Source organism: Pezoporus flaviventris, unplaced genomic scaffold (assembly GCF_033815535.1).
Source record: "Pezoporus flaviventris isolate CSIRO_AGI_PZ_B2104156 unplaced genomic scaffold, CSIRO_AGI_Pfla_v1 ptg000973l, whole genome shotgun sequence".
In the NCBI taxonomy this organism is placed as follows: Eukaryota; Metazoa; Chordata; class Aves; order Psittaciformes; family Psittacidae; genus Pezoporus; species Pezoporus flaviventris.
Window position 1 is genome coordinate 12445 of NW_026893518.1, and position 25109 is coordinate 37553.

At 61.9% G+C, this 25109-nt stretch overlaps 3 protein-coding genes across 3 annotated transcripts; 2 read left to right on the forward strand and 1 right to left on the reverse strand.

The window, feature by feature from the left end:
* The first annotated feature begins 218 nt into the window (after positions 1 to 218).
* On the forward strand, positions 219 to 17833 carry LOC133264694 (solute carrier family 12 member 5-like). The gene is made up of 23 exons (XM_061444534.1): positions 219 to 471; positions 1191 to 1277; positions 1376 to 1522; positions 2639 to 2693; positions 2803 to 2933; positions 3200 to 3429; positions 3547 to 3680; positions 3775 to 3894; positions 4376 to 4474; positions 4628 to 4685; positions 4948 to 5122; positions 5194 to 5297; positions 5384 to 5482; positions 5583 to 5702; positions 5791 to 5895; positions 7102 to 7270; positions 11523 to 11718; positions 11819 to 11973; positions 12652 to 12783; positions 15391 to 15480; positions 15579 to 15649; positions 16656 to 16786; positions 17565 to 17833. Exons 1-23 carry the CDS (start codon positions 235 to 237, stop codon positions 17648 to 17650), a joined length of 2931 nt encoding a protein of 976 aa, XP_061300518.1. The 5' UTR covers positions 219 to 234; the 3' UTR covers positions 17651 to 17833.
* Positions 2698 to 25071, reverse strand: WDR13 (WD repeat domain 13). Its single transcript, XM_061444531.1, is given in 12 exon segments — positions 2698 to 2708; positions 21901 to 22086; positions 22208 to 22338; positions 22428 to 22494; positions 22497 to 22568; positions 22653 to 22833; positions 23048 to 23355; positions 23445 to 23572; positions 23661 to 23755; positions 24454 to 24697; positions 24851 to 24921; positions 25014 to 25071. Coding segments are annotated over 10 exon segments (1452 nt in total). The 5' UTR covers positions 24892 to 24921; positions 25014 to 25071; the 3' UTR covers positions 2698 to 2708; position 21901.
* Positions 18680 to 21813, forward strand: SUV39H1 (SUV39H1 histone lysine methyltransferase). The gene is given in 8 exon segments (XM_061444535.1): positions 18680 to 18779; positions 18925 to 19076; positions 19161 to 19757; positions 19759 to 19818; positions 19918 to 19942; positions 19945 to 20063; positions 21396 to 21525; positions 21645 to 21813. Coding segments are annotated over 8 exon segments (1314 nt in total). The 3' UTR covers positions 21776 to 21813.
* Positions 25072 to 25109: the final 38 nt, after the last annotated feature.

Below are 25109 nucleotides of genomic sequence, written 5' to 3' on the forward strand. Positions count from 1 at the left end.
GGACTAAAGCAGGCGTTTTCCCCCAAAATTGCTGTTTCTTGTTGATATTATTTGTAAAAATTCAGATTTTTTTGAGTAAAAATAGCCCTGTTCTTCCTCAAATCCTTTTTCCCTCAGGAATAGCTTTATTTTCCCCAAATAGGGCCGTTTTTCCTATAAAAAAGCGGTTTATTGGAATTAATGTCCTTGTTTCTCCCAATCCTGGCTCTTCTCCCCCCCCCCCCCCAAGTGGCCATGTCGGGGGCGGGGCCTCGCCGAGGGGGCGGGGCCGACCCGTCCGAGAGCAGCCCGGAGCCGCCCTCCCCATCCAGCTCCCGCCCCCCCCGCTCCGACTCCAGCCCCAGCCCCAGCGAGCAGACCACGCCCCCTCTCTCTGGCCACGCCCCCTCCCGCCAAAGGGGCGGGGCTTCCTCTCGCCGCGCCCCCTCGGAGGCCGGGCTCGCGTGTGACCGGCACTTAGCGCTCTTCGAGGTGAGCTCTGCCTGTTAATTAAGGGGGGGGGGGGGGGGGTGTTAATGAGGGTATCCGCATTAATTGATTATAAAACGAACGTGAGCCGGCTTCAGTGTGCCCTCGCACAAAGGAAGCCAACCGTATCCTGGGCTGCCTCCAAAGGAGCGTGACCAGCAGGTCCAAGGAGGTGATCCTGCCCCTCTACTCTGCTCTGGTGAGACCTCACCTGGAGCGTTGTGTGCAGTCCTGGTGTCCTCAACGTAAAAAGGACATGGAAGTGTTGGAACAAGTCCAGAGAAGGCCACGAGGATGATCAGGGGACTGGAGCAGCTCCTGTATGGAGACAGGCTGAGGAAGTTGGGGCTGGAGAAGAGAAGGCTGCGTGGAGACCTCATAGCAGCCTTCCAGTATCTGAAGGGGGCCTATAGGGATGCTGGGGATGGACTGTTCATTAGGGTCAAGGGGTAACGGGTTAAAACTGAAACAGGGGAAGTTTAGATTGGATCTAAGGAGGAAGTTCTTTGCTGTAAGGGAGGTGAGGCACTGGAATGGGTTGCTCAGGGAAGTTGTGAATGCTCCATCCCTGGCGGTGTTCAAGGCCAGGTTGGACAGAGCCTTGGGTGCCATGGTTCAGTGTGAGGTGTCCCTGCCCATGGCAGGGGGGTTGGAAGTGGATGATCTTAAGGTCCTTTCCACCCCCTACCATTCTATGATTACCACCCGTGTTTTCCACACAGGAGGAACTGGCCACCCGTCCCCGTGTCCCCGCCATGCTGCGCCGCATCGCCCAGTACAGCGCCCTCAGCCCTGACAGTGACACACCGGTGAGGCACCATCGATGTGGTGGCCATGGGGTGTCAGGGGGTTCAACCTGTGCTCCCCACACAGTGACCGGGGGTGTGTTTGTCCCCTCCTTATGCAGCGGCGGGTGCTGGGGACGCTGTTGGGGGTGGCAGTGCCGGCGCTGCAGACGCTGCTGGGGCTGGTGCTGGTGCTGCGGTTGCCGTGGGTGGTTGGCACAGGAGGGGTGCTGCAGGCCTGCACCATCGGCCTCCTGCTCAGCGCCTGCGTGAGTGGGGTCAGGGGGGCATGTTTGGGGTCAGAGGGTCATCCGTGGGGTCCTGGCTGGGGTCAGGGGTCCTGGAGCAGGGTTACAGCTGGGTCATGGCTGGTTTGGGGGCATGTCAGGTTGTGTGTGGGGTCAGGGGTCACGGCTGGGGCTGTGTGGGGGCATCTGGGGTCATTTCCTGGTGTCATGTGTAGGTTGGGAGTCATGTTAGGGTCTGCATGTGGGGTCAGGGGTCATGTGTGGGTTGGGGGTCATGTTAGGGGCTGCATGTGGGGTCAGGGGTCATGTCTGGGGGGTCATGTGTAGGTTGGGAGTCATGTTAGGGGCTGCATGCGGGGTCAGGGGTCATGGCTGGGGGGTCGTGTGGGTTGGGGGTCATGTTAGGGGCTGCATGTAGAGTCAGGGGTCATGTTTGGGGCTGTGTGTGGGGTCAGGGGTCATGTCCTGGGGTCATCTGTGGGGTCAGGGGTCATGTCTGGGGCTGTGTTGGGGCATCTGGGGTCATGTCCTGGCGTCATGTGTGGGTTAGGGGTCATGTTAGGGGCTGTATGTGGGGTCAGGGGTCATGTTTGGGGCTGTGTGGGGGGTCTGGGGTCATGTGTGGGTTGGGGGTCATGTTAGGGGCTGTATGTGGGGTCAGGGGTCATGTTTGGGGCTGTGGGGGGGGTCTGGGGTCATGTGTGGGTTGGGGGTCATGTTAGGGGCTGCATGCAGGGTCAGGGGTCATGTTTGGGGCTGTGTGTGGGGTCAGGGGTCTTGTCCTGGGGTCATGTGTGGGGTCAGGGGTCACATCTGGGGCTTTGTGGGGGCATCTGGAGTCATGTCCTGGTGTCATGTGTGGGTTGGGGGTCATGTTAGGGGCTGCATGCGGGGTCAGGGGTCATGTCTGGGGGGTGGGGGTCAGGGGTCATGTGTGGGTCGGGGGTCATGTTAGGGGCTGCATGCGGGGTCAGGGGTCATGTCTGGGGCTATGTGTGGGGTATGGGGTCATGGGTCATGTCTGGGCTGTGTGTGAGGTCAGAGGGTCACATCCTAAGGTGATGAGGGATGTCCCAAACTCACCCATGGGAAGGGGTCAAAGGTCAGAGGTCACCCCCCACCCCCCCCCCCCCCCAGGCTGTGCTGACCGCAGTGTCACTGAGCGCCATCGCCACCAATGGCCTTGACCCCGGTGAGTTGGGGGGGGGACACACACACAAATGAGGGGGTAAAGTGGGGGGGGGGGGGTAACCCCCCCCTTCCCAGCCCCCCCCTGCTGACGTCAGGGTTGGGCCTGTCAGGGGGCTGCCCCTTGGGGCTGCTGTCGGGGGCGCTGGGCCCCGAGGCTGGGGGCGCCGTGGGGCTCTGCGCCTTCCTCAGCGCCGCCTTCACCGCTGCCGCCGCCGCCCTGGGCGCCGCCGAGGTCCTGCTGGTGAGTGGTGCGGTCCCTTTAAGGGGGAGGCACCGGGGAACTAAGGGGGCGTGGCGACGGGGGAGAGGGGCGTGGTTTCCTCAGGCAGGGCAACGGGATTGGTCCGGGGGCGTGGCTGCCATGAGGGGGGGGGCGTGGTCTGCTTGGGCGGGGACATAATGGGGGTGGGATCTGCTTTAAAGGGGCGTGGGCTTATTAAAGATGGGGCGGGGTTTCCTCTTGTGGGCGTGGCCTCCCCGGTGGCCGCGCCCGTTCTCTCCCCATAGGTTTACGTGGCCCCGGGGGCCGCCGTTCTACCGGGCCGAGGCCGCACTCGGCGCCTGAACAACGGGCGCGGATATGGGGCCGTGCTCCTGGCGCTGCTGGGGCTGGGGGCTGCCGCCACCCCGGCCCCCACCGCTGCCGCCGCGCTGGGCCCTGCCGGGCTGGTGCTGGCGCTGATGGGGTTGCAAGCAGGAGCCCTGCGCGCTGCCATCATGGGGGGCCCCCCACACCCGTGAGTCTTCCCCCCCACACCCCCAAAACCCCCTTTTTATCCCCCAAACACCGGGCTGCATTGCACTAACCAACGTCTTGTCCCGTCCCGTCCCCCCCACCACCACCACCACCTAAGACTCTGCTTGCCCGTCCAGCCTGGTGGCTGCCTCCAGCCCTGCCCCATAGCTCTGCCCCACAGCATGGGCAACAATAGCACCCAAGGAGCCACGCGGGTGGCATTCCCAGGGCCCAGTACCCACCTGCTGGCACGTGAGTCTATATGGGGCAGATGTGGGGTGCGGGGACACCCTAAGGAGGAATGGGGATAGGGGTGGGAGGGACCCAGGCGTGTCCTGCCCCACAGAGAACCTGTGGCCCCGTCCCACCGAGCTGCGGGGGGGAGCAGCAGAGGGTGAGGAAGAGGATGATGATGATGACTCCTCGTTTGGGGTGCTGCTGGGGCTCAGCCTGCCCATCACCTCGGGTGAGTGTGGGGAACATGAGCAATGGGGGAGGCACAACATTGTGGGGAACAAGGGGTTTGGGGGGAGTCAAGACTCCAAGGGGGACCCAGGGGGTTGGGGGGGGACACAGTTACTTGGGGTGCACCCTGGTGTTCTGAGGGAACTGGGTGTCTGGGAGGGGGAACCAGGGGGTTGGGGGGTACACAGTTACTTGGGGTGCACCCTGGTGTTCTGGGGGAACTGGGTGTCTGGGAGGGGGGGAAGCAGGGGGTTGGGAGGGTGGGGGCACAGTTATTTGAAGGGGATCTTGGTGTTTGAGGGGGGGAGACCCACATATTTGGGGAGACCCAGGTCTTTGGGGGGGATGACACACACAACCCTGGTGTTTGGGGCCGGGACCAGAATTCCATGCAGGACCCTGTTTTTTTGGGGGGGACACAGGTATTGGGGGGGGCACCCCATGGAATAAAGGGGGGGGTCACGGCATTTTTTGGGGTTCAGGAGTGCTGTGGGGCTGCAGCCGCTGCGGGGAGCTGCGCGACATCGCCACCTCCATCCCAGCCGGGAGCCTGGGGGCTGCCCTGGCCACCACCTTGGCCTGCATCCGCCCTGTGTGGGGGGGACCCCAACATCTGGATGGTGGGGGGGTGGGATGCTGGTTATGGGGCAGAGACCCCCATTATGGGGTGAAGAGTCGGGGGGGGGGGGGGGGGGGGGTGTGGTTTTTGGGGGACCGTTTCCTTGACAGCCCAGACCTGAGCGCGGCCCTGCTGCTGGGGGCCTCCATCGAGGGGCAGCTGCTGCGGGACAAGTGAGTGGGGGGGTCCCCAATGTCCCGGGGGGGGGGGGGCCTCCAGTGTCTCCATGGGGTCCCCACTGTCCCTATTGATGTCCCCTGGAAGGGTTCCTATGGTCTCCAGCATCCCAATGGGGTCCCTGGGGATGTCCCAGTGGGTTCTGAGGGGGTCCCTAAGGGAATTCCCAGTATCCCCATTGCATCCATGATGTCCAAGTGGTATCCCTGGGTGCTACCTGTAACGTCCCACTATTGCCCCCCCCCCCCCCCCCCCCAGGTTCGGAGCATCCCTGCGGGGGACACCGGTGGCCGGGGTGGCTTCGTGGCCGTCCCCATGGGTGCCACTGGCCGGGGCCGTGCTGTCGGCAGCAGGGGCCGGGCTGCAGGCACTGCTGGGGGGCAGCCGGTTGCTGCGGGGCCTGGCCCGTACCCGTGCCCTCCCGCTGCCACACGTGAGTACCCGGTGTCCCCCGTTGTCACCGGTGTCACCGGTGCTGTCACCGCCTCACCGCTGTCCCCACAGGCGCTGGGTCGTGGGCGCCTCTGGCCGCTGGCGGCGACGGTGACCGTGGCTGAACTCGGTGTCCTCTTGGGTTCCCTTGACCTCCTGTCACCCGTCCTGTCCGTGTGTGTTGATGCACCACCCCCCCATCACCACCCCATGACGTCACGATGACGTCACACGGCATCACCCTCTTCTCATTCATTAACAGCTTCTGGCTCACCTCCTACCTCGGGTTGAACCTGGCCTGTGCCCTTCAAGGGTTGTTGCCCACCCCAGGATGGAGCCCCCGTTGTCGCCTCTATCACTGGTGAGCCCCCCCCCCCCCCCCCTTGCCTTTTGCACCCCCCCCACAGCCACCTGTGGGGCAGCCCTGAGGCCACGGTGATGGTCGCCCCCCCCCCCCCCAGGGCAGCATCGCTGGCGGGTGCAGGGCTGTGCCTGGCGCTGATGCTTGTTGCCTGCTGGTACTGTGGGCTGCTGGCCCTGGGCATCGGTGCCACTGCCTACAAGTACTTGGAGTACCGGGGGTAAGCGGGGTATACGTGTTTATGGGGGTGGGGGTCCCATGTGGGTTTTGGGGTCCCCCGTCTCCTCCTCCCCATCACCCCCTTACAGGGCACAGAGCGAGTGGGGCGAGGGCCTGCGGGGTCTGTCGCTCAGCGCCGCACGGTTTGCCCTCCTGCGCCTGGAGGACGGGCGGCCGCCCGCCGCGAGCTGGAGGTGAGCGCTATGGGGCGATGTGTGGGGCAGCTGTGGGGCAGAGGATCGTAGAATAGAGTCCCAGAAGCAACCAGGGTGGAAAAGCCCTTTAAGCTCATCCAGTCCAACCGTGCCCCGGCACTGCCAAGGCCACCACTGCCCCATGGCACCGAGGGTCTCGTCCCCACGGTGTGTGACCTGGGCAGCCTGTTCCAATGCCTGAGCACCCTTTGGGGCAGGAATTGTTCCTCAGCTCCATCTAAACCTGCCCTGGTGCAGCTTGAGGCCGTTTCCTCTTGTCCCATCCCTTGGGAGCAGAGCCCAGCCCCTCCTGGCTCCATCCTCCTGTCAGGCAGTTGCAGGGAGCTCAAGGTTCCCCCTGAGCCTTCTGAACCCCCCAAGTCCCTCAGCCATTCCCCATCACCCCTGTGCTCCAGACCCTGCACCAGCCCCATTGCCCTTCTCCGGCCCCACTCCAGTACCTCAATGTCCCTCTTGCACTGAGGGGCCCAGAGCTGAAGCCAGGATTCGAGGTGCAGCCTCACCAGCTGCCCTGGCCCTGCTGCTTGCAGGGGGTTGTTGTGGCCCAAGAGCAGGACCTGGCACTTTGAGCCTCAACCCATTGGCACAGCCCCATGGATGCAGCCTGTCCAGCTGCCCCCCCCGCCCCACAGCCTGGTGTCATCTGCAAACTCACTGAGGGTGCCCTCGGGCATGGAATCATCATCATGGAATGGTTTGGGGGTGAAGGGATCTCAAAGCTCATCCAGATCCAGCCCCTGCAATAGGCAGGGACCCCTTCCACTGGAGCTGCTTGCTCCAAGCCCCTGTATCCTTGGACACTGCCAGGGATGGGGCAGCCACAGCTTCTCTGGGCACCCTGTGCCAGCGCCTCAGCACCCTCACAGGGAAGAGCTTCCTTAAATCCAGTCTAAACCTCCCCTGTCCCAGTCTGACCCCATCACCCCTTGTCCTATCAAGTCCCTGATGCAGGTCCCTCCCCAGCATCCTTGCAGCCCCCTTCAGCCTCTGAGCTCTCCTCGCAGCTTCTCTCCTGCAGCCCCAATGTCCTCAGCCTGGCTCCTATGGGAGCTGCTCCAGCCCCTGCTCATCCTCGTCCCTTCCTCTGCTCTTGCCCTTGCTCATCCATGAAATCCCTATGGGACAGCACCGGGGATGGGGATGGGGATGGATGGGGACCACTCACACCCCACTCTGTGCCCGCAGGCCGCAGCTGCTGGTGCTGCTGAAGCTGGATGAGGAGCTGAGGGCGACGCAGCCGCAGGTGCTGGCGCTGGCGGCGCAGCTCCAGGCCGGGAAGGGGCTCACGGTCGTCGGCACCGTCATCACCGGGGAGCTGCCCCGCGACCAGCCCCGGGCCCGTGCGGCCGAGCAGGTGGGGACCTATGGGGCTGGGTCCCTATGGATGGGGGGTTCCTATAGGGCTGGGTCCCTATGGATGGGGGGTTCCTATAGGGCTGGGTCCCTATGGATGGGGGGTTCCTATAGGGCTGGGTCCCTATGGATGGGGGGTTCCTATAGGGCTGGGTCCCTATGGATGGGGGGTTCCTATAGGGCTGGGTCTCTATGGATGGGGGGTTCCTATAGGGCTGGGTCCCTATGGATGGGGGGTTCCTATAGGGCTGGGTCTCTATGGATGGGGGGTTCCTATAGGGCTGGGTCCCTATGGATGGGGGGTTCCTATAGGGCTGGGTCTCTATGGATGGGGGGTTCCTATAGGGCTGGGTCCCTATGGATGGGGGGTTCCTATAGGGCTGGGTCCCTATGAGATTGGGTCTTTATGGATGCGGGGTCTCTATTGATGCAGGGTCCTATGGGGCTGGGTCCCTATGGATGGGGGGTTCCTATAGGGCTGGGTCCCTATGGATGGGGGGTTCCTATAGGGCTGGGTCCCTATGGATGGGGGGTTCCTATAGGGCTGGGTCCCTATGGATGGGGGGTTCCTATAGGGCTGGGTCTCTATGGATGGGGGGTTCCTATAGGGCTGGGTCCCTATGGATGGGGGGTTCCTATAGGGCTGGGTCTCTATGGACGGGGGGTTCCTATAGGGCTGGGTCCCTATGGATGGGGGGTTCCTATAGGGCTGGGTCTCTATGGATGGGGGGTTCCTATAGGGCTGGGTCCCTATGGATGGGGGGTTCCTATAGGGCTGGGTCTCTATGGATGGGGGGTTCCTATAGGGCTGGGTCCCTATGGATGGGGGGTTCCTATAGGGCTGGGTCCCTATGAGATTGGGTCTTTATGGATGCGGGGTCTCTATTGATGCAGGGTCCTATGGGGCTGGGTCCCTATGGATGGGGGGTTCCTATAGGGCTGGGTCCCTATGGATGGGGGGTTCCTATAGGGCTGGGTCCCTATGGATGGGGGGTTCCTATAGGGCTGGGTCCCTATGAGATTGGGTCTTTATGGATGCGGGGTCTCTATTGATGCAGGGTCCTATGGGGCTGGGTCCCTATGGATGGGGGGTTCCTATAGGGCTGGGTCTCTATGGATGGGGGGTTCCTATAGGGCTGGGTCCCTATGGATGGGGGGTTCCTATAGGGCTGGGTCTCTATGGATGGGGGGTTCCTATAGGGCTGGGTCCCTATGGATGGGGGGTTCCTATAGGGCTGGGTCCCTATGAGATTGGGTCTTTATGGATGCGGGGTCTCTATTGATGCAGGGTCCTATGGGGCTGGGTCCCTATGGATGGGGGGTTCCTATAGGGCTGGGTCCCTATGGATGGGGGGTTCCTATAGGGCTGGGTCCCTATGGATGGGGGGTTCCTATAGGGCTGGGTCTCTATGGATGGGGGGTTCCTATAGGGCTGGGTCCCTATGGATGGGGGGTTCCTATAGGGCTGGGTCCCTATGAGATTGGGTCTTTATGGATGCGGGGTCTCTATTGATGCAGGGTCCTATGGGGCTGGGTCCCTATGGATGGGGGGTTCCTATAGGGCTGGGTCTCTATGGATGGGGGGTTCCTATAGGGCTGGGTCCCTATGGATGGGGGGTTCCTATAGGGCTGGGTCTCTATGGATGGGGGGTTCCTATAGGGCTGGGTCCCTATGGATGGGGGGTTCCTATAGGGCTGGGTCCCTATGAGATTGGGTCTTTATGGATGCGGGGTCTCTATTGATGCAGGGTCCTATGGGGCTGGGTCCCTATGGATGGGGGGTTCCTATAGGGCTGGGTCCCTATGGATGGGGGGTTCCTATAGGGCTGGGTCCCTATGGATGGGGGGTTCCTATAGGGCTGGGTCCCTATGGATGGGGGGTTCCTATAGGGCTGGGTCTCTATGGATGGGGGGTTCCTATAGGGCTGGGTCCCTATGGATGGGGGGTTCCTATAGGGCTGGGTCTCTATGGACGGGGGGTTCCTATAGGGCTGGGTCCCTATGGATGGGGGGTTCCTATAGGGCTGGGTCTCTATGGATGGGGCGTTCCTATAGGGCTGGGTCCCTATGGATGGGGGGTTCCTATAGGGCTGGGTCTCTATGGATGGGGGGTTCCTATAGGGCTGGGTCCCTATGGATGGGGGGTTCCTATAGGGCTGGGTCCCTATGAGATTGGGTCTTTATGGATGCGGGGTCTCTATTGATGCAGGGTCCTATGGGGCTGGGTCCCTATGGATGGGGGGTTCCTATAGGGCTGGGTCCCTATGGATGGGGGGTTCCTATAGGGCTGGGTCCCTATGGATGGGGGTTCCTATAGGGCTGGGTCCCTATGGATGGGGGGTTCCTATAGGGCTGGGTCTCTATGGATGGGGGGTTCCTATAGGGCTGGGTCCCTATGGATGGGGGGTTCCTATAGGGCTGGGTCTCTATGGACGGGGGGTTCCTATAGGGCTGGGTCCCTATGGATGGGGGGTTCCTATAGGGCTGGGTCTCTATGGATGGGGGGTTCCTATAGGGCTGGGTCCCTATGGATGGGGGGTTCCTATAGGGCTGGGTCTCTATGGATGGGGGGTTCCTATAGGGCTGGGTCCCTATGGATGGGGGGTTCCTATAGGGCTGGGTCCCTATGAGATTGGGTCTTTATCTATGCGGGGTCTCTATTGATGCAGGGTCCTATGGGGTTGGGTCTCTATGGATGGGGGGTCCTATGGGGCTGGATCTCTATGGATGTGGGGTCCTATGGGGCTGGGTCTCTGTGGGATTGGGTCTCTATGGATGGGGGTCCTATGGGGCTGGGTCCCTATGGGATTGGGTCTCTATGGATGGGGGGTCCTATGGGGCTGGGTCCCTATGGGAGTGAGTCTCTATGGATGTGGGGTCCCTATGGGTTGGATCCCTATGGGAGTGAGTCCCTAATGGGGGTGGATGCATCCCTATGGGAGTGGAGCCCTATAGATGTGGGTCCCTGTGATGGTGGTTTCCAGGCCCTTTTGGGCTTGGTCTATAGATCTGGGTCTCTGTGGGTCCCTATGGGGTTGAGTCTCTATAGAGCTGGGTGTTCATAGATCTGGGTCCCTCCGGAGTTGGGTCCCTACTGAGTTGGGTCCCTATAGAGCTGGCTCTCTATGGGGGTGGGTCCCTCTGGGGTTGGGTCCCTATGGGGTCGGGTCTCTATAGAGCTGGGTCCCTACTGGATTGGGTCCCTATAGAGCTGGCTCTCTATGGGGGTGTGTCCCTCTGGGGTTGGGTCCCTATGGGGTCAGGTCTCTATAGAGCTGGCTCCCTATGGAGGTGGGTCCCTTGGGGTTGGGTCCCTGTGGGGTCAGGTGTCTATAGATCTGTCTCCCTATGGATTGGGTCCCTATAGATCTGTGTCCCTATGGGATAGGGTCCCTGTAGGTCTGTCTCCCTATAGCATTGGGTCCCTATAGATCTGGTTCCCTATGGGGTCGGGTCTCTATAGATCTGTTTGCCTATGTGATTGTGTCCCTATAGATCTGGTTCCCTATGGGGTCAGCTCCCTATAGATCTGTCTCCCTATGGATTGGGTCCCTATAGATCTGTCTCCCTATGGGATTGGGTCCCTATAGATCTGTCTCCCTCTGGATTGTGTCCCTATAGATCTGTCACCCTGTGGGGTCAGATCTCTACAGATCTGTCTCCCTGTGGGCTCAGGTCCCTATAGATCTGTCTCCCTATAGCAATAGGTCCCTATAGATCTGGTTCCCTATGGGATTGGGTCCCTATAGATCTGGTTCCCTATGGGATTGGGTCCCTATAGATCTGTCTCCCTATGGCATTGGGTCCCTATAGATCTGGTTCCCTATGGGATTTGGGTCCCTATAAATCTGTCTCCCTATGGGGTCAGCTCCCTATAGATCTGTCTCCCTGTGGCATTGGGTCCCTATAGATCTGGTTCCCTATGGGGTCAGGTCCCTATAGATCTGGTTCCCTATGGGGTCAGGTCCCTATAGATCTGGTTCCCTATGGGGTCAGGTCCCTATAGATCTGGTTCCCTATGGGGTCAGCTCCCTATAGATCTGTCTCCCTATGGGGTCAGGTCCCTATAGATCTGGTTCCCTATGGGGTCAGCTCCCTATAGATCTGTCTCCCTGTGGCATTGGGTCCCTATAGATCTGGTTCCCTATGGGGTCAGGTCCCTATAGATCTGGTTCCCTATGGGGTCAGCTCCCTATAGATCTGTCTCCCTATGGGTCCCCCCCTCTAAGCTGACCCCTTCCCCTCCATGGCAGGCGCTGCGGGAGGAGCTGGCAGGGGCCGGTGCCCGCGGCTTCGTTCAGGTCCTGGTGTCACCGGGCCGGGGGCCGGGGCTGGCGGCGCTGGTGCAGGGCTGTGGGTTGGGGGCCCTGCGCCCCAACGCCGTGCTCATGGGCTGGCCCCACGGCTGGCGCCGGCGCCACGACCCCGCGGCCGCACGGAGATTCGTGGGTAAGGAGGAAGGGGGGGGGGGGATAAAGGGTGATGGGGATGGGGGGGGGGGTCTGTGCCCCCCAACTCCTCAATTTGACCTTTTCTGCCCCATTTCCAGAGCTGCTGCGGGTGGCGGGGTCCGGTGGCCGCGCGCTGCTGGTGGCCAAGGGGCCGCTGGGGACCGGGGCGCAGGGGGGCACCTTGGACGTGTGGTGGGTGGTGGGCGATGGGCGCCTGCTCACCCTCCTGCCCCTCCTGCTGCGGCAGCACCCGGTATGTGGGGCTGGGGGGGTGGTTAGGGGGTGCTGCGGTGTGTGATAGGGGTCTGTGGGGTGGGTGCTGGAGCATAGAGGGTGCTGGGGAGGGCTATGGGGTGCTGCGGTGTGAGATAGGGGGGTTATGGGGTACTGGGGGGCTGGGGGGTTGGTGCTGGGCAGAGCTATGGGGTGGGTGCTGGAGCATAGAGGGTGCTGGGGAGGGCTATGGGGTGCTGCGGTGTGAGATAGGGGGGTTATGGGGTACTGGGGGGGCTGGGGGGTTGGTGCTGGGCAGAGCTATGGGGTGGGTGCTGGAGCATAGAGGGTGCTGGGGAGGGCTATGGGGTGCTGCGGTGTGTGATAGGGGGTTTATGGGGTACTGGGGGGCCTGGGGGGTTGGTGCTGGGCAGAGCTGTGGGGTGGGTGCTGGAACATAGAGGGTGCTGGGGAGGGCTATGGGGTGCTGCGGTGTGAGATAGGGGGGTTATGGGGTACTGGGGGGCCTGGGGGATTGGTGCTGGGCAGAGCTGTGGGGTGGGTGCTGGAGCATAGAGGGTGCTGGGGAGGGCTATGGGGTGCTGTGAGTCAGGCAGATGTTTCTGGGAGCAATGAGTGCTGTAGGGTAGGTTCTATGGGGTGGGTGCTGTGGGGCGGTCACTGTGGGGTCACCCCACTGAACGTCGTGGGTGCGCAGGCCTGGCGCGGGTGTTGCGTGCGGCTGTTCACGGTGGCGCTCCTGGAGGACAACAGCGTGAGGCTGCGGCGGTTGCTGGAGGCCGTGGCCCGGCGCCGGGGGCTGCCTGCACAGACCCACGTTGTGGAGCTGGTGAGAGCCTGACAACACCACAGCGTCACCCCATCAACACCCGTGTCATCCCATCAACACCACAGCGTCACCCCATCAACACCCGTGTCATCCCATCAACACCACAGTGTCACCCCATCAACACCCGTGTCACGCCATCAACACCACAGTGTCACCCCATCAACACCCATGTCACCCCATCAACACCACAGCGTCACCCCATCAACACCTGTGTCACCCCATCAACACCACAGCATCACCCCATCAACACCCGTGTCACCCCATCAACACCCGTGTCATCCCATCAACACCAGTGTCACCCCATCAACACCACAGCGTCACCCCATCGACACCACAGCATCACCCCATCAACACCAGTGTCACCCCATCAGCACCACAGAGTGACCTCAGCAAAACCGCGGTGTCACACCATCCATACCATGGCGTCACCCCCATCAACACCACAGTGTCACCTCATCAACACTGTGATGTCACCCCAACACCACCTCATTGTCACCCCAACACCAGCTTGGTGTCACCCCATCACCACAGCAATGTCACTCCATCAATACCATGGCGTCACCCCCATCAACACCACAGTGTCACCTCATCAACACTCTGATGTCACCCCATCGATACCTCGCTGTCACCCCATCACCACCGCAGTGTCACCCCAACAACACCTTGGTGTCACCCCTCACCACCGCAGTGTCACCCCAACACCACCTGTCACCCCCAAAACACCTCACTTTCACCCCATGCTATGGCATCACCCCACTACCTTGGTGTCACCCCATGCTATGGCATCACCCCACTACCTTGGTGTCACCCCACGCTATGGCATCACCCCACACCACGGTGTCACCCCACGCTATGGCATCACCCCATTGCCTCAGTGTCACCCCACGCTATAGCATCACCCCACACCGCGGTGTCACCCCACGCTATGGCATCACCCCACACCACGGTGTCACCCCACGCTATGGCATCACCCCACACCACGGTGTCACCCCACGCTATGGCTTCACCCCATTGCCTCAGTGTCACCCCACGCTATAGCATCACCCCACACCACGGTGTCACCCCACGCTATGGCATCACCCCATTGCCTCAGTGTCACCCCACGCTATGGCATCACCCCACACCACGGTGTCACCCCACGCTATGGCATCACCCCATTGCCTCAGTGTCACCCCAGGCTATGGCATCACCCCATTGCCTCAGTGTCACCCCACGCTATGGCATCACCCCACACCACGGTGTCACCCCACGCTATGGCATCACCCCACACCACGGTGTCACCCCACGCTATGGCATCACCCCATTGCCTCAGTGTCACCCCACGCTATGGCATCACCCCATTGCCTCAGTGTCACCCCACGCTATGGCATCACCCCACACCACGGTGTCACCCCATGCTATGGCATCACCCCATTGCCTCAGTGTCACCCCACGCTATAGCATCACCCCACACCACGGTGTCACCCCATGCTATGGCATCACCCCACACCACGGTGTCACCCCACGCTATGGCATCACCCCATTGCCTCAGTGTCACCCCACACTATGGCATCACCCCACACCACGGTGTCACCCCACGCTATGGCATCACCCCATTGCCTCAGTGTCACCCCATGCTATGGCATCACCCCATTGCCTCAGTGTCACCCCACGCTATGGCATCACCCCATTGCCTCAGTGTCACCCCACGCTATAGCATCACCCCACACCACGGTGTCACCCCACACTATGGCATCACCCCATTGCCTCAGTGTCACCCCACGCTATGGCATCACCCCACACCACGGTGTCACCCCATGCTATGGCATCACCCCATTGCCTCAGTGTCACCCCACGCTATGGCATCACCCCATTGCCTCAGTGTCACCCCACGCTATGGCATCACCCCATTGCCTCAGTGTCACCCCACGCTATGGCATCACCCCACACCACGGTGTCACCCCATGCTATGGCATCACCCCACACCACGGTGTCACCCCACGCTATGGCATCACCCCATTGCCTCAGTGTCACCCCACGCTATGGCATCACCCCATTGCCTCAGTGTCACCCCACGCTATGGCATCACCCCACACCACGGTGTCACCCCAGGCTATGGCATCACCCCATTGCCTCAGTGTCACCCCACGCTATAGCATCACCCCACACCACGGTGTCACCCCATGCTATGGCATCACCCCACACCACGGTGTCACCCCACGCTATGGCATCACCCCATTGCCTCAGTGTCACCCCACACTATGGCATCACCCCACACCACGGTGTCACCCCACGCTATGGCATCACCCCACACCACGGTGTCACCCCACACTATGGCATCACCCCATTGCCTCAGTGTCACCCCACGCTATGGCATCACCCCACACCACGGTGTCACCCCATGCTATGGCATCACCCCATTGCCTCAGTGTCACCCCACGCTATGGCATCACCCCATTGCCTCAGTGTCACCCCACGCTACGGCATCACCCCACACCACGGTGTCACCCCACGCTATGGCATCACCCCACACCACGGTGTCACCCCACGCTATGGCATCACCCCACACCGCGGTGTCCCCCCCTTGCCCTGCTGTCACCCCTCCAACCACGCTCCTCCCCACGGCAGCACGACAGCGACGTCTCTGCCTACACCTACGAGCGGACGCTGATGATGGAGCAGCGCTCCCAGATGCTGCGCCAGATGCGGCAGGCGCAGGTGACCTCACCTGTGACGTCACGTGACGTCACACACCTGTCACGACGCCTGTGGTGACGTCGTCCGTGACGTCACAGCGACGCCTCACCCCGTCACAGGCCCCCAGCACAGCCGGGGAGGAAGAGGAGGAGGAGGAAGAGGGAGGAATCCCTCGGCGAGGACCCAGCCCGTGAGCGGCACTGGGGGGGACTGGGATGAACTGGGGCCATACTGGGATGTACTGGGAGGGTGCTCAGGCCCGTACTGGGATGTACTGGGAGGGTGCTCAGGGCTATACTGGGATGTACTGGGAGGGTGCTCAGGGCCATACTGGGATGTACTGGGAGGGTGCTCAGGGCCATACTGGGATGTACTGGGAGGGTGCTCAGGGCTATACTGGGATGTACTAGGAGGGTGCTCAGGGATGTACTGGGAGGGTGCTCAGGGCCATATTGAGATGTACTGGGAGGGTGCTCAGGGCTATACTGGGATGTACTGGGAGGGTGCTCAGGGCTATACTGGGATGTACTGGGAGGGTGCTCAGGGCTATACTGGGATGTACTGGGAGGGTGCTCAGGGCTATACTGGGATGTACTAGGAGGGTGCTCAGGGCCATACTGGGATGTACTGGGAGGGTGCTCAGGGCCATACTGGGATGTACTGGGAGGGTGCTCAGGGCTATACTGGGATGTACAAGGAGGGTGCTTAGGGCCATACTGGGATGTACTGGGAGGGTGCTCAGGGCCATATTGGGATGTACTGGGAGGGTGCTCAGGGCCATACTGGGATGTACTGGGAGGGTGCTCAGGGCTATACTGGGATGTACAAGGAGGGTGCTTAGGGCCATACTGGGATGTACTGGGAGGGTGCTCAGGGCCATACTGGGATGTACTGGGAGGGTGCTCAGGGCTATACTGGGATGTACAAGGAGGGTGCTTAGGGCCATACTGGGATGTACTGGGAGGGTGCTCAGGGATGTACTGAGATGTACTGGGAGGGTGCTCAGGGCCATACTGGGGGGGTGCTCAGGGCCGTACTGGGTTGCACTTGGGGGGTTGTGGGCCATACTGGGACAGCACCATCGCATACTGGTTTGGGGGGGCACAGGGAGGGTCTGGGCCATGGGTGAGGGGGGGGTTCCTGGTGCTGACGGGCTGTACTGGTTCCAACTGGTTGTACTGGTTCCTGCTGGTCAGGGGGAACGTGCGGCGCATGCACGCGGCCGAGCGGCTGAACGAGGTGCTGGGGCGGCACTCGGGGGGGGCCCGCCTGGTGCTGCTGGACCTGCCCCCCCCGCCCCCCCGGGGGCCACGGCCCCTCGATAACTGTATCCTGGAGGAAGGGGGGGGGGAAAGGGGGGTGGGAAATGGGGGAGAAATGGGGGGGGGGACAGTGGGGAAAGCTGGGGGGGAATGGGAAAGTAGGAGAAATGGGGAAGGTGAGGAATGTGGGGATGAAGTGGTCAGATGGGGAGCTGTGGGGTGGAGGGGTCACTGGGGCAGTTGTGGGGCAGCCATGGGGCAGAGGGGGCTCTGGGGTAGCTGTGGGGCAGCCATGGGGCAGATGGGTCAGTGGGACAGTTGTGGGGCAGAGGGGTCACTGGGGCAGCTGTGGGGCAGCCATGGGGCAGAGGGGGCTCTGGGGTAGCTGTGGGGCAGCCATGGGGCAGAGGGGGCTCTGGGGTAGCTGTGGGGCAGCCATGGGGCAGATGGGTCAGTGGGTCAGTTGTGGGGCAGCCATGGGGCATAGGGGTCACTGGGGCAGCTGTGGGGCAGCCATGGGACAGATGGGTCAGTGGGGCAGTTGTGGGGCAGAGGGGTCACTGGGGCAGCTGTGGGACAGCCATGGGGCAGAGGGGGTTGTGGGGCAGCCATGGGGCAAGGGGGGCTCTGGGGTAGCTGTGGAGCAGCCATGGGGTAGAGGGGTCACTGGGGCATCTGTGGGGCAGTGGGGGCTGTGGGGCTACCATGGGACAGAGTGGGCTGTGGGGCAGCCATGGGGCAGAGGGGTCACTGTGGCAGCCATGGAGCTGTGGGGCAGCCATGGGGCAGAGGGGTCACTGTGGCAGCCATGGAGCTGTGGGGCAGGTCCTTGACATGGGGCAGACCTCGAGTTCCTGGAGGTGCTGACAGAGGGGCTGGGGCCGGTGCTGCTGGTGCGGGGAGGGGACGGGGACAGCCCTGGGCCCTGAGCGCACCAGTACAGACCAGTGCTCCCAGTTCGCACCCCAGCGCTCCCAGTACGATTCCAGCCTGAGCCGCAGCTCTTCAAGCATGATCCCAGTACGGTCCCTGCACTTCCCAGTATGGACCCAGCGGCTCTCCCACTATGGACCGAGCCAGTGCTCTGCAAGTCAGGTCCTATTACGGACCAGTGCTCCCAGTATGGACTCTTAAGGCTCCCAGTTAAATGCCAGCCTGAGCTAAAGCAGGATCCCAGTATGGACCCCAGTGCTCCCAGTTGAGCGCCACCGCTCCCAGTCCAGATCCAGGCCTTTGCCAGCCCCATTGGATGCTCCACTCCCAGTTCCATCAGCCACTGGTCCCAGCCTCACCGGGACATCGCTCCCATCGGGGAGGGTCCAGACCCATCCGGTACCGGTGAGTGCTCCCGGTCCCAGCCTTCCCCATCATCCCCCGTGGGGCATCCCAACGTTAAACTGGGGTTTAACACCAGGGCTCTATCTCAATGCATTCACAAAGGCGCTGCCGTCCCCAAGCGCTCATTAACGCGCTAATTAACGTGCTAATTAACGCGCTAATTAACGTTTCTCTTCCTGCCCCCCCTTCCCCAGGCCGAGGACAACGAGTGGGACGACTGAGCCCCCCCCCCCCCCATCCGCTCCAAGCTGGACCCTCCAAGGGGCTCCACCACCCCCTCATCCGCTGCTCCACACGTGCAATAAAGGCCTCACTAATTACTTAACGAGCGGCTTAATGAGCGCTTTAATGAGCTTTAAGCCGCCGCAGCGCGGGGGTTGCCGGGCGTTATGCAAATGAAGCAGCGCTTCAGCCAATAGGGGAAAAGCTGAGAGGAAGCGCCAATGGGAGGCGGGGCTCCTCCTCCCCGCGCGCGCTGCCCGACGGGCGGAAGTGAGGAAAAAAAAACCCAAAAAAAAAAAGGAAGAGGTTTTGTTTTTTTTTTTTAAAAAAAAGGGGGAGGGAAAAGGAAAAGGAAGAGAGGAAAAAAAAAAAAAAAATCCCTTCGGCAGCGGCGGAAAATGGCGGAAAATTTAAAAGGTTCGCGCGGGGTGGCGGGAACCGGCGGCGGGAACGGCGCGCCGCTTCGCGCGCTTTCTTCCCGCGGCGCGCGCGGCGACCGTTTGGCGGGAGATAAGTGGAGGAGGGGGGGGGGGGGGGGGAACGGAACCGAACCGGTACCACCGGGGGGGGGGAGGGGGGGGGTAAATGTCGGTTCCGTTCTTTCCGTTAACGCGGTCCCGTTTCCCCCCCCCCTCTCCCGCAGCCCCATCGTGCTCCGTGTGCTGCAAGTCCTCATGGCCGCAGCTGCAGGACCTGTGCCGCCGGGAGCAGCTGCAGTGCCGGGCGCTCGGCATCAGCCGCCGCAACCTGGGCGACTTCGAGGTGGAGTACCTCTGCGACTACAAACGCGTGCGGGTGAGTGGAACCCCCCCCTCTTCCTAAACCCTTCCTTTCCCCTCACACCCCATAGGACACCCCCTAATCCCCTGCCTCCCATAGAACGAGGAGTTCTACCTGGTGAAGTGGAGGGGATACCCCGAGGCCGCCAACTCGTGGGAGCCCCGCAAGAACCTGCGTTGCCGGGGGCTCTTGAAGCAGCTCCATCAAGACCTGGCCCGTGCTCCCGGGGGTCCGGTGCAGCCCGGTCCTCGGGGGCTGCCCGCCCGCGCTGTTTCCTACCTGATGCAAAAGGCAGAGCAGCGCCGGGCGCTGCGGTGTTGGGAGCAGCTCCTCAACAGCACCCGCAGCCACCGGGGCCGTATCAGGGTGGAGAACGAGGTGGACTTGCACGGGCCCCCCCGGGACTTCGTTTACATCAACGAGTACAAGGTGGGGCCCGGCGTCAACCTGACGCCGGTGGCTGTGGGTTGCGAGTGTCAGGATTGCATGGCGGAGGCGGCGGGCGGTTGTTGTCCCGGTGCTTCCCACAACAAGTTCGCCTACAACGAGGCGGGTCAGGTGCTGATCCGAGCGGGGCTGCCCATCTACGAGTGCAACTCGCGGTGCCGCTGCGGCGCCGACTGCCCCAACCGCGTGGTGCAGAAGGGCATCCGCTACGACCTCTGCATCTTCCGCACCGGCAACGGCCGCGGATGGGGGCGTGCGCACCCTCGAGCGCATCCGCAAGAACAGCTTCGTCATGGAGTACGTTGGGGAGGTGAGAGACCCGGGGGGGGGGGGTGGGGGGGGAAATGGGGTGTTTTGGGGGGGGTTTAATGGAGGGAGCAGAGCTGTGACCCCGTTGGTCCTGCCCCAGATCATCACGTCGGAGGAGGCGGAGCGCCGGGGCAGGTTTACGACCGGCAAGGGGCTACGTATCTCTTCGACCTGGATTACGTGGAGGACGTGTACACGGTGGACGCGGCGCACTACGGCAACATCTCCCACTTCGTCAATCACAGCGTGAGTGCGGGGGCGGCAGGAGGTTTGCTTGATAAGGGTGAATTCGGTTAATATGGGCGAATTTGGTTAATATGGGCGAATTTGCTTAATGCAGGCAAATTTGCTTAATGCAGGCAAATTTGCTTAATACGGACAAATTCGGTTAATATGGCCAAATTTGCTTAATATGGCCAAATTTGCTAAATACGGCCAAATTTGCTTAATATGGCCAAATTTGCTTAATGCAGGCAAATTCGCTTATAATGGGCGAATTCGGTTAATGGGCCAAATTTGCTTAATATGGGAAATATTCACTTAATATAGTCAAATTCGGTAAATATGGGCAAATTCGGTTAATGTGGGTAAATTCGGTTAATATGGGCAAATTCGCTTAATATGGGAAAAATTTGCTTAATATGGGCAAATTTGCTTAATATGGGCAAATTTGCTTAATATGGGCAAATTTGCTTAATGCAGGCAAATTCGCTTATAATGGACAAATTCGGTTAATGGGCCAAATTTGCTTAATATGGGAAATATTCACTTAATATAGTCAAATTCGGTAAATATGGGCAAATTCGGTTAATATGGGTAAATTCGGTTAATATGGGCAAATTCGCTTAATATGGGAAAAATTTGCTTAATATGGGCAAATTCGCTTAATATGGGAAAATTCACTTAATATGGCCAAATTTGCTTAATATGGCGAAATTTACTTAATATGGCCAAATTTGCTTAATATGCGCAAATTCGCTCAATATGGGTAAATTCGCTTAATATAGGTAAATTCGGTTAATGTGGGTAAATTTGCTTAATATCGGCAAATTTGCTTAATATCGGAAAAACTCGCTTAACATGGGTGAATTTGCTTAATATGGGCAAATTCGCTTAAATGGGTGAATTTGCTTAATATGGAAATATTCGCTTAATATGGGCAAATTTGCTTAATATGGGAAATATTCGCTTAATACGGGCAAATTTGCTTATTATGGGCGAATTTGCTTAATGTGGGCAAATTCGGTTTAATGTGGGCAAATTTGTTTAATATGGGCAAGTGGGAGGGGCTTTATCTGCCGGGGCGGGGCCTGTTGGCTTATCTATGGAACTGGGTGTGGCTTCGTGGGATGGGGGCGTGGTTTACCGGGGCTCCGCCTACTGCAGGGACACGGCATCCTTAATGGAAGGGGCTGATTGGTCAGCAGCATCCCTCCTTGCAGGGGGGAAAACTGGTTTTAGCTGTCAAGGGGTGGGACTTGCTTTAGCACCGCCCACTGTGTGGGGGGCTCTTATCCAATGGCAGCGCAAGGGGGGCGTGGTTTCACTGGTTGTGGGCGGGGCTCCGCCTCCCCGCAGTGCGACCCCAACCTGCAGGTGTACAACGTGTTCATCGAGAACCTGGACGAGCGGCTGCCGCGCATCGCGCTCTTCGCCACCCGCTTCATCCGCGCCGGCGAGGAGCTCACCTTCGACTACAACATGCACGGTACCGGCCCCTTCCTGCCCCCCAAGCCCTGCCCCACGGCTCAGCCCAGCGCTATGGGGCACCAAACACACACCCCCCCCCCCCCCCCCTTCTCCCCTTCATTGTGCTTTGACCCACAGTGGACCCAGTGGACGCCGAGAGCACCCGCATGGACTCCAACTTCGGGCTGGCAGTCGGGGGCTCGCCCCGTGCCCGGGGCCGTATCGAGTGCAAGTGTGGGGCTGCCGCTTGCCGCAAGTACCTCTTCTGAGCCAGGCAGCGCCGAGGCAAACACGCTTGTTGAACACAGAGGGGGGTCTGTGCCGTGCCATGAAGGGGACACACACACACACACACACACACACACATATGAGTTTTGGGGGGGGGGGAGTTGGTGTCAGGCGTGCTGGCGGCGCCACACGATGACGGTGCCGGTGGCGTCGCTGGAGGCCAAGAGGCTCTCGTCGCAGTTGAAGGCAACGGCCAGCACGGCGCCGCCGTGGCCCTGCAGCGTGTTGACGGTGGCTCGCGCCGTGCGCCCCACGTCGAAGAAGTGAACGCAGGCGTCCTCGCTGCCCGTCACTGGGTTAAAAGGGGTGGGGGGGGGGGGTGAATGTTGGGACATGTTCCCTGTCCTCAGTGCCCCCAAACAGGACCCCAACCACCCTCCCGTGGAGCCCTGTGTCCCCCCTCTGCCACGTACCCACACAGGCTCCCTGCCGGAAGGACATGAGGGGACAGAAGCAGCTTCGCAGGGGCTGCTCCCGGTGCTTCGTGGGGAAGCTGCGCCGCAGCCGCAGCCCCGGCGCCCCGGAGCCCTCCTCTTCCACTACCCTGTGGGGATAAAAGGGGGTGAGCTTTCTGCCCCTCAGCACCCCATCACCCCCCCCATGAACCCCCCTTTTGGGGTGTCCCCCCTGTACCTGAACAGCAGCAGACGGTCAGGGCAGGCATTAACCAGCAGCGAAGGGTCAGGGGCCTCACGACTGCCCAGGCCCGTGCAGAGAGTGACGTGATGGAGCCTCCTGCTTGCACCACCACGCGCGAGGCCTTCGTCAGCCGCCCTGAGGAAGGGGGGGGGTACGAAGTGGGGGTCAGCACCTTGTGCTGCCACAGAGCCACCAGCACCCCCTATGGCTCCCACCTACCAGTGCCAGGGTCACAGAGGAAGGAGGAGACGGAGCCGCGGTCGTCACCGGCCCAAAGGATGCGGCCGGGGGCATCGAAGCAAAGCGCCAGCACCCGCCCGGGCAATCGGCCCGCGCCGCCCCGTGCCGGCTTCCCCGTGGAGATGTTCACCACCCGCACCATGTGCCGGGCGCTGCCCACCTGGGAATGCCGTGGGACACCCCGATGGGATGGGGATGTGACCTCCCCAGCCCCTCAGGGTTGGGTTGCTGGGATGGAGGGAAGGGGTAGGATGGGGATGTGGGGGACCAGGATGAGGTGTGGAGGGTGTCAGTGAGCGGGGGGGGTGGTTGTTGCATCCAGGACATGTGGGATGTGGGGAGGGTCGTGGGGAGATGCTGGGGGTGCCACTGACCACAGTGAGGTTGTTGTTGAGCGGCTGGAAGGCGCAGCAGAGCAAGGCAGCACCGTCGGGGTCGGGCACGCGGCGGATGCAGCGCCCGTCGGCGGGAGCCCAGAGCCTCAAGGTCCCATCCAAGGAAGCCGACACCAAGACGTCGTTGGAGAGGGACCAGGCGAAGTCGGCCACGCCGCCGCCGTGACCCCGCAGCACCTGCAGCACGGCCGGCGGCCCCGGCGCCAAGCGGCACACGGAGATGGTGCCGTCCAGCGAGCAGCACGCCAGCAAGTGCCGGTCGTCGTGGGCGAACTGCACCTTTGGCACTGCCCAACCGCGATGGTCGTCAGTGTTTGGGGTGCCCTACAGCCAACACACCCCACACCCCCCCTTTTCCCAGTGCCCTCCCGGTTACCGGCGCTGTCCGTGTGCTGGTCGAAGACGTGGTAGACACCGGCGAAGGCGTAGTTCTCACTCAGGGTGGTGTCCCCGGCCATGGCACGGCTCGCTTCTGCCAGGGGGGTGGGCACCACGCCGGGGGGGCTGTGGAGAGATGTGGCTGGGACTCAGCACCCAAATACACCCCCCCCCCGCCATACACATACGCACACAAGGACCCAGAGGTGCTCACCGCTCGTCGGGGGCCCCGCGGGGCACCCCAGGGTGGGAGCCGCGGCTGAGGGAGCGCCGGTGTCCTCGTGCCACGCGTGGGTCGTCCTCAAAGTCCTGGGGGAGAGGAAAGAGTTGTGGGGAGCAACTGAGCCAGAAGGATCCCAACCCAAAGGCGGGGAGGCCTCACCCCCCCCCAACACGTTCTGCAGCCCTGAGCTTCATAGAATCAGACTGGGTTGGGGTGGAAAGGACCTTAAATCTCATCCAGCTCCAACCCCTGCCACTGGCAGCGATCCCTTCCACTGGAGCAGCTTGCTCCAAGCCCCTGTGTCCTTGGACACTGCCACAGATGGGGCAGCCACAGCTTCTCTGGGCACCCTGTGCCAGCGCCTCAGCACCCTCACAGGGAAGAGCTTCCTTAAATCCAATCTAAATCTCCCCTGTCCCAGTCTGACCCCATCACCCCTTGTCCTATCAAGTCCCTGATGCAGGCCCCTCCCCAGCATCCTTGCAGCCCCCTTAAGCCTCTGAGCTCTCCTCGCAGCTTCTCTCCTGCAGCCCCAATGTCCTCAGCCTGGCTCCTATGGGAGCTGCTCCAGGCCCTGCTCATCCTCGTGCCCTCCTCTGGCCTCGCTCCACATCCTGACGCCGCCACCAGCACTGCAGTGCTGCAAGCGAGGTATCACCAGAGCAGAAGGGGCAGGCGGGGGGGCTCTGTTCTGTGGTTGATGCCACCCCCCATGGGGTTCTGCAGCCCCTCGAAGCGACGCCGGCCCCCCCCCCCCCATTCCCATCCCCATCCCCATCCGTACCTCCATGCGGTCCAGCGTGGTGCGGCTGGCCCGTAGGGCGCTGCTGCTGTGGGCCCGGCAGCTGCTCTGCTCGGACAGGGCCCCGTAGCGCTGGGCCAGGAGTCGGGTGCGCACCCGCAGGTACCAGCGCCGGGTGCTCCCTTCCAAGGCTCCCCCCTGCGCTTGCTCCCGCAGTAACTGGCTCCGGCGCCGCACGTACTGGGTCCGGAACTGCGGCCAGCGCGGGGTGCGGTAGGCCGCGTACCTGCGGACACCGAGACCCCGCTACCGGCTCCTGTGTCGTTGTGTCCCCCCCCCACTCCCCCAACCCCACTGGGGCAACTGGGATCCTCCGTGGCACGGACCCAGGGCCTTGACAGGGCGCAGCCATCAGGGCTTCCCCCCCTCCGGAGCTCACCTCGCATCCACGGCGAGCACTTGCTGCCACACAGCGGCCATGGCGGCGGCGGCGGCCGCCCCGCAGGGGCCCTAAAGGAGGGGAGCGGGGTGAGGCCTAGGCCCGGACCGGGAGGACCGGGGTGGGGGGGGGAGCGGGTCCTGCCGGGCCCGAACGCCGGTACCTTCCCGTCCCGCTCCACCTCCGCCTCCCGCCGCCGGGTCCCCGTAGGGCCGGGCCGGGGCGGAGCCACCGGGGGCCGGGGCGGAGCCACCGGGGG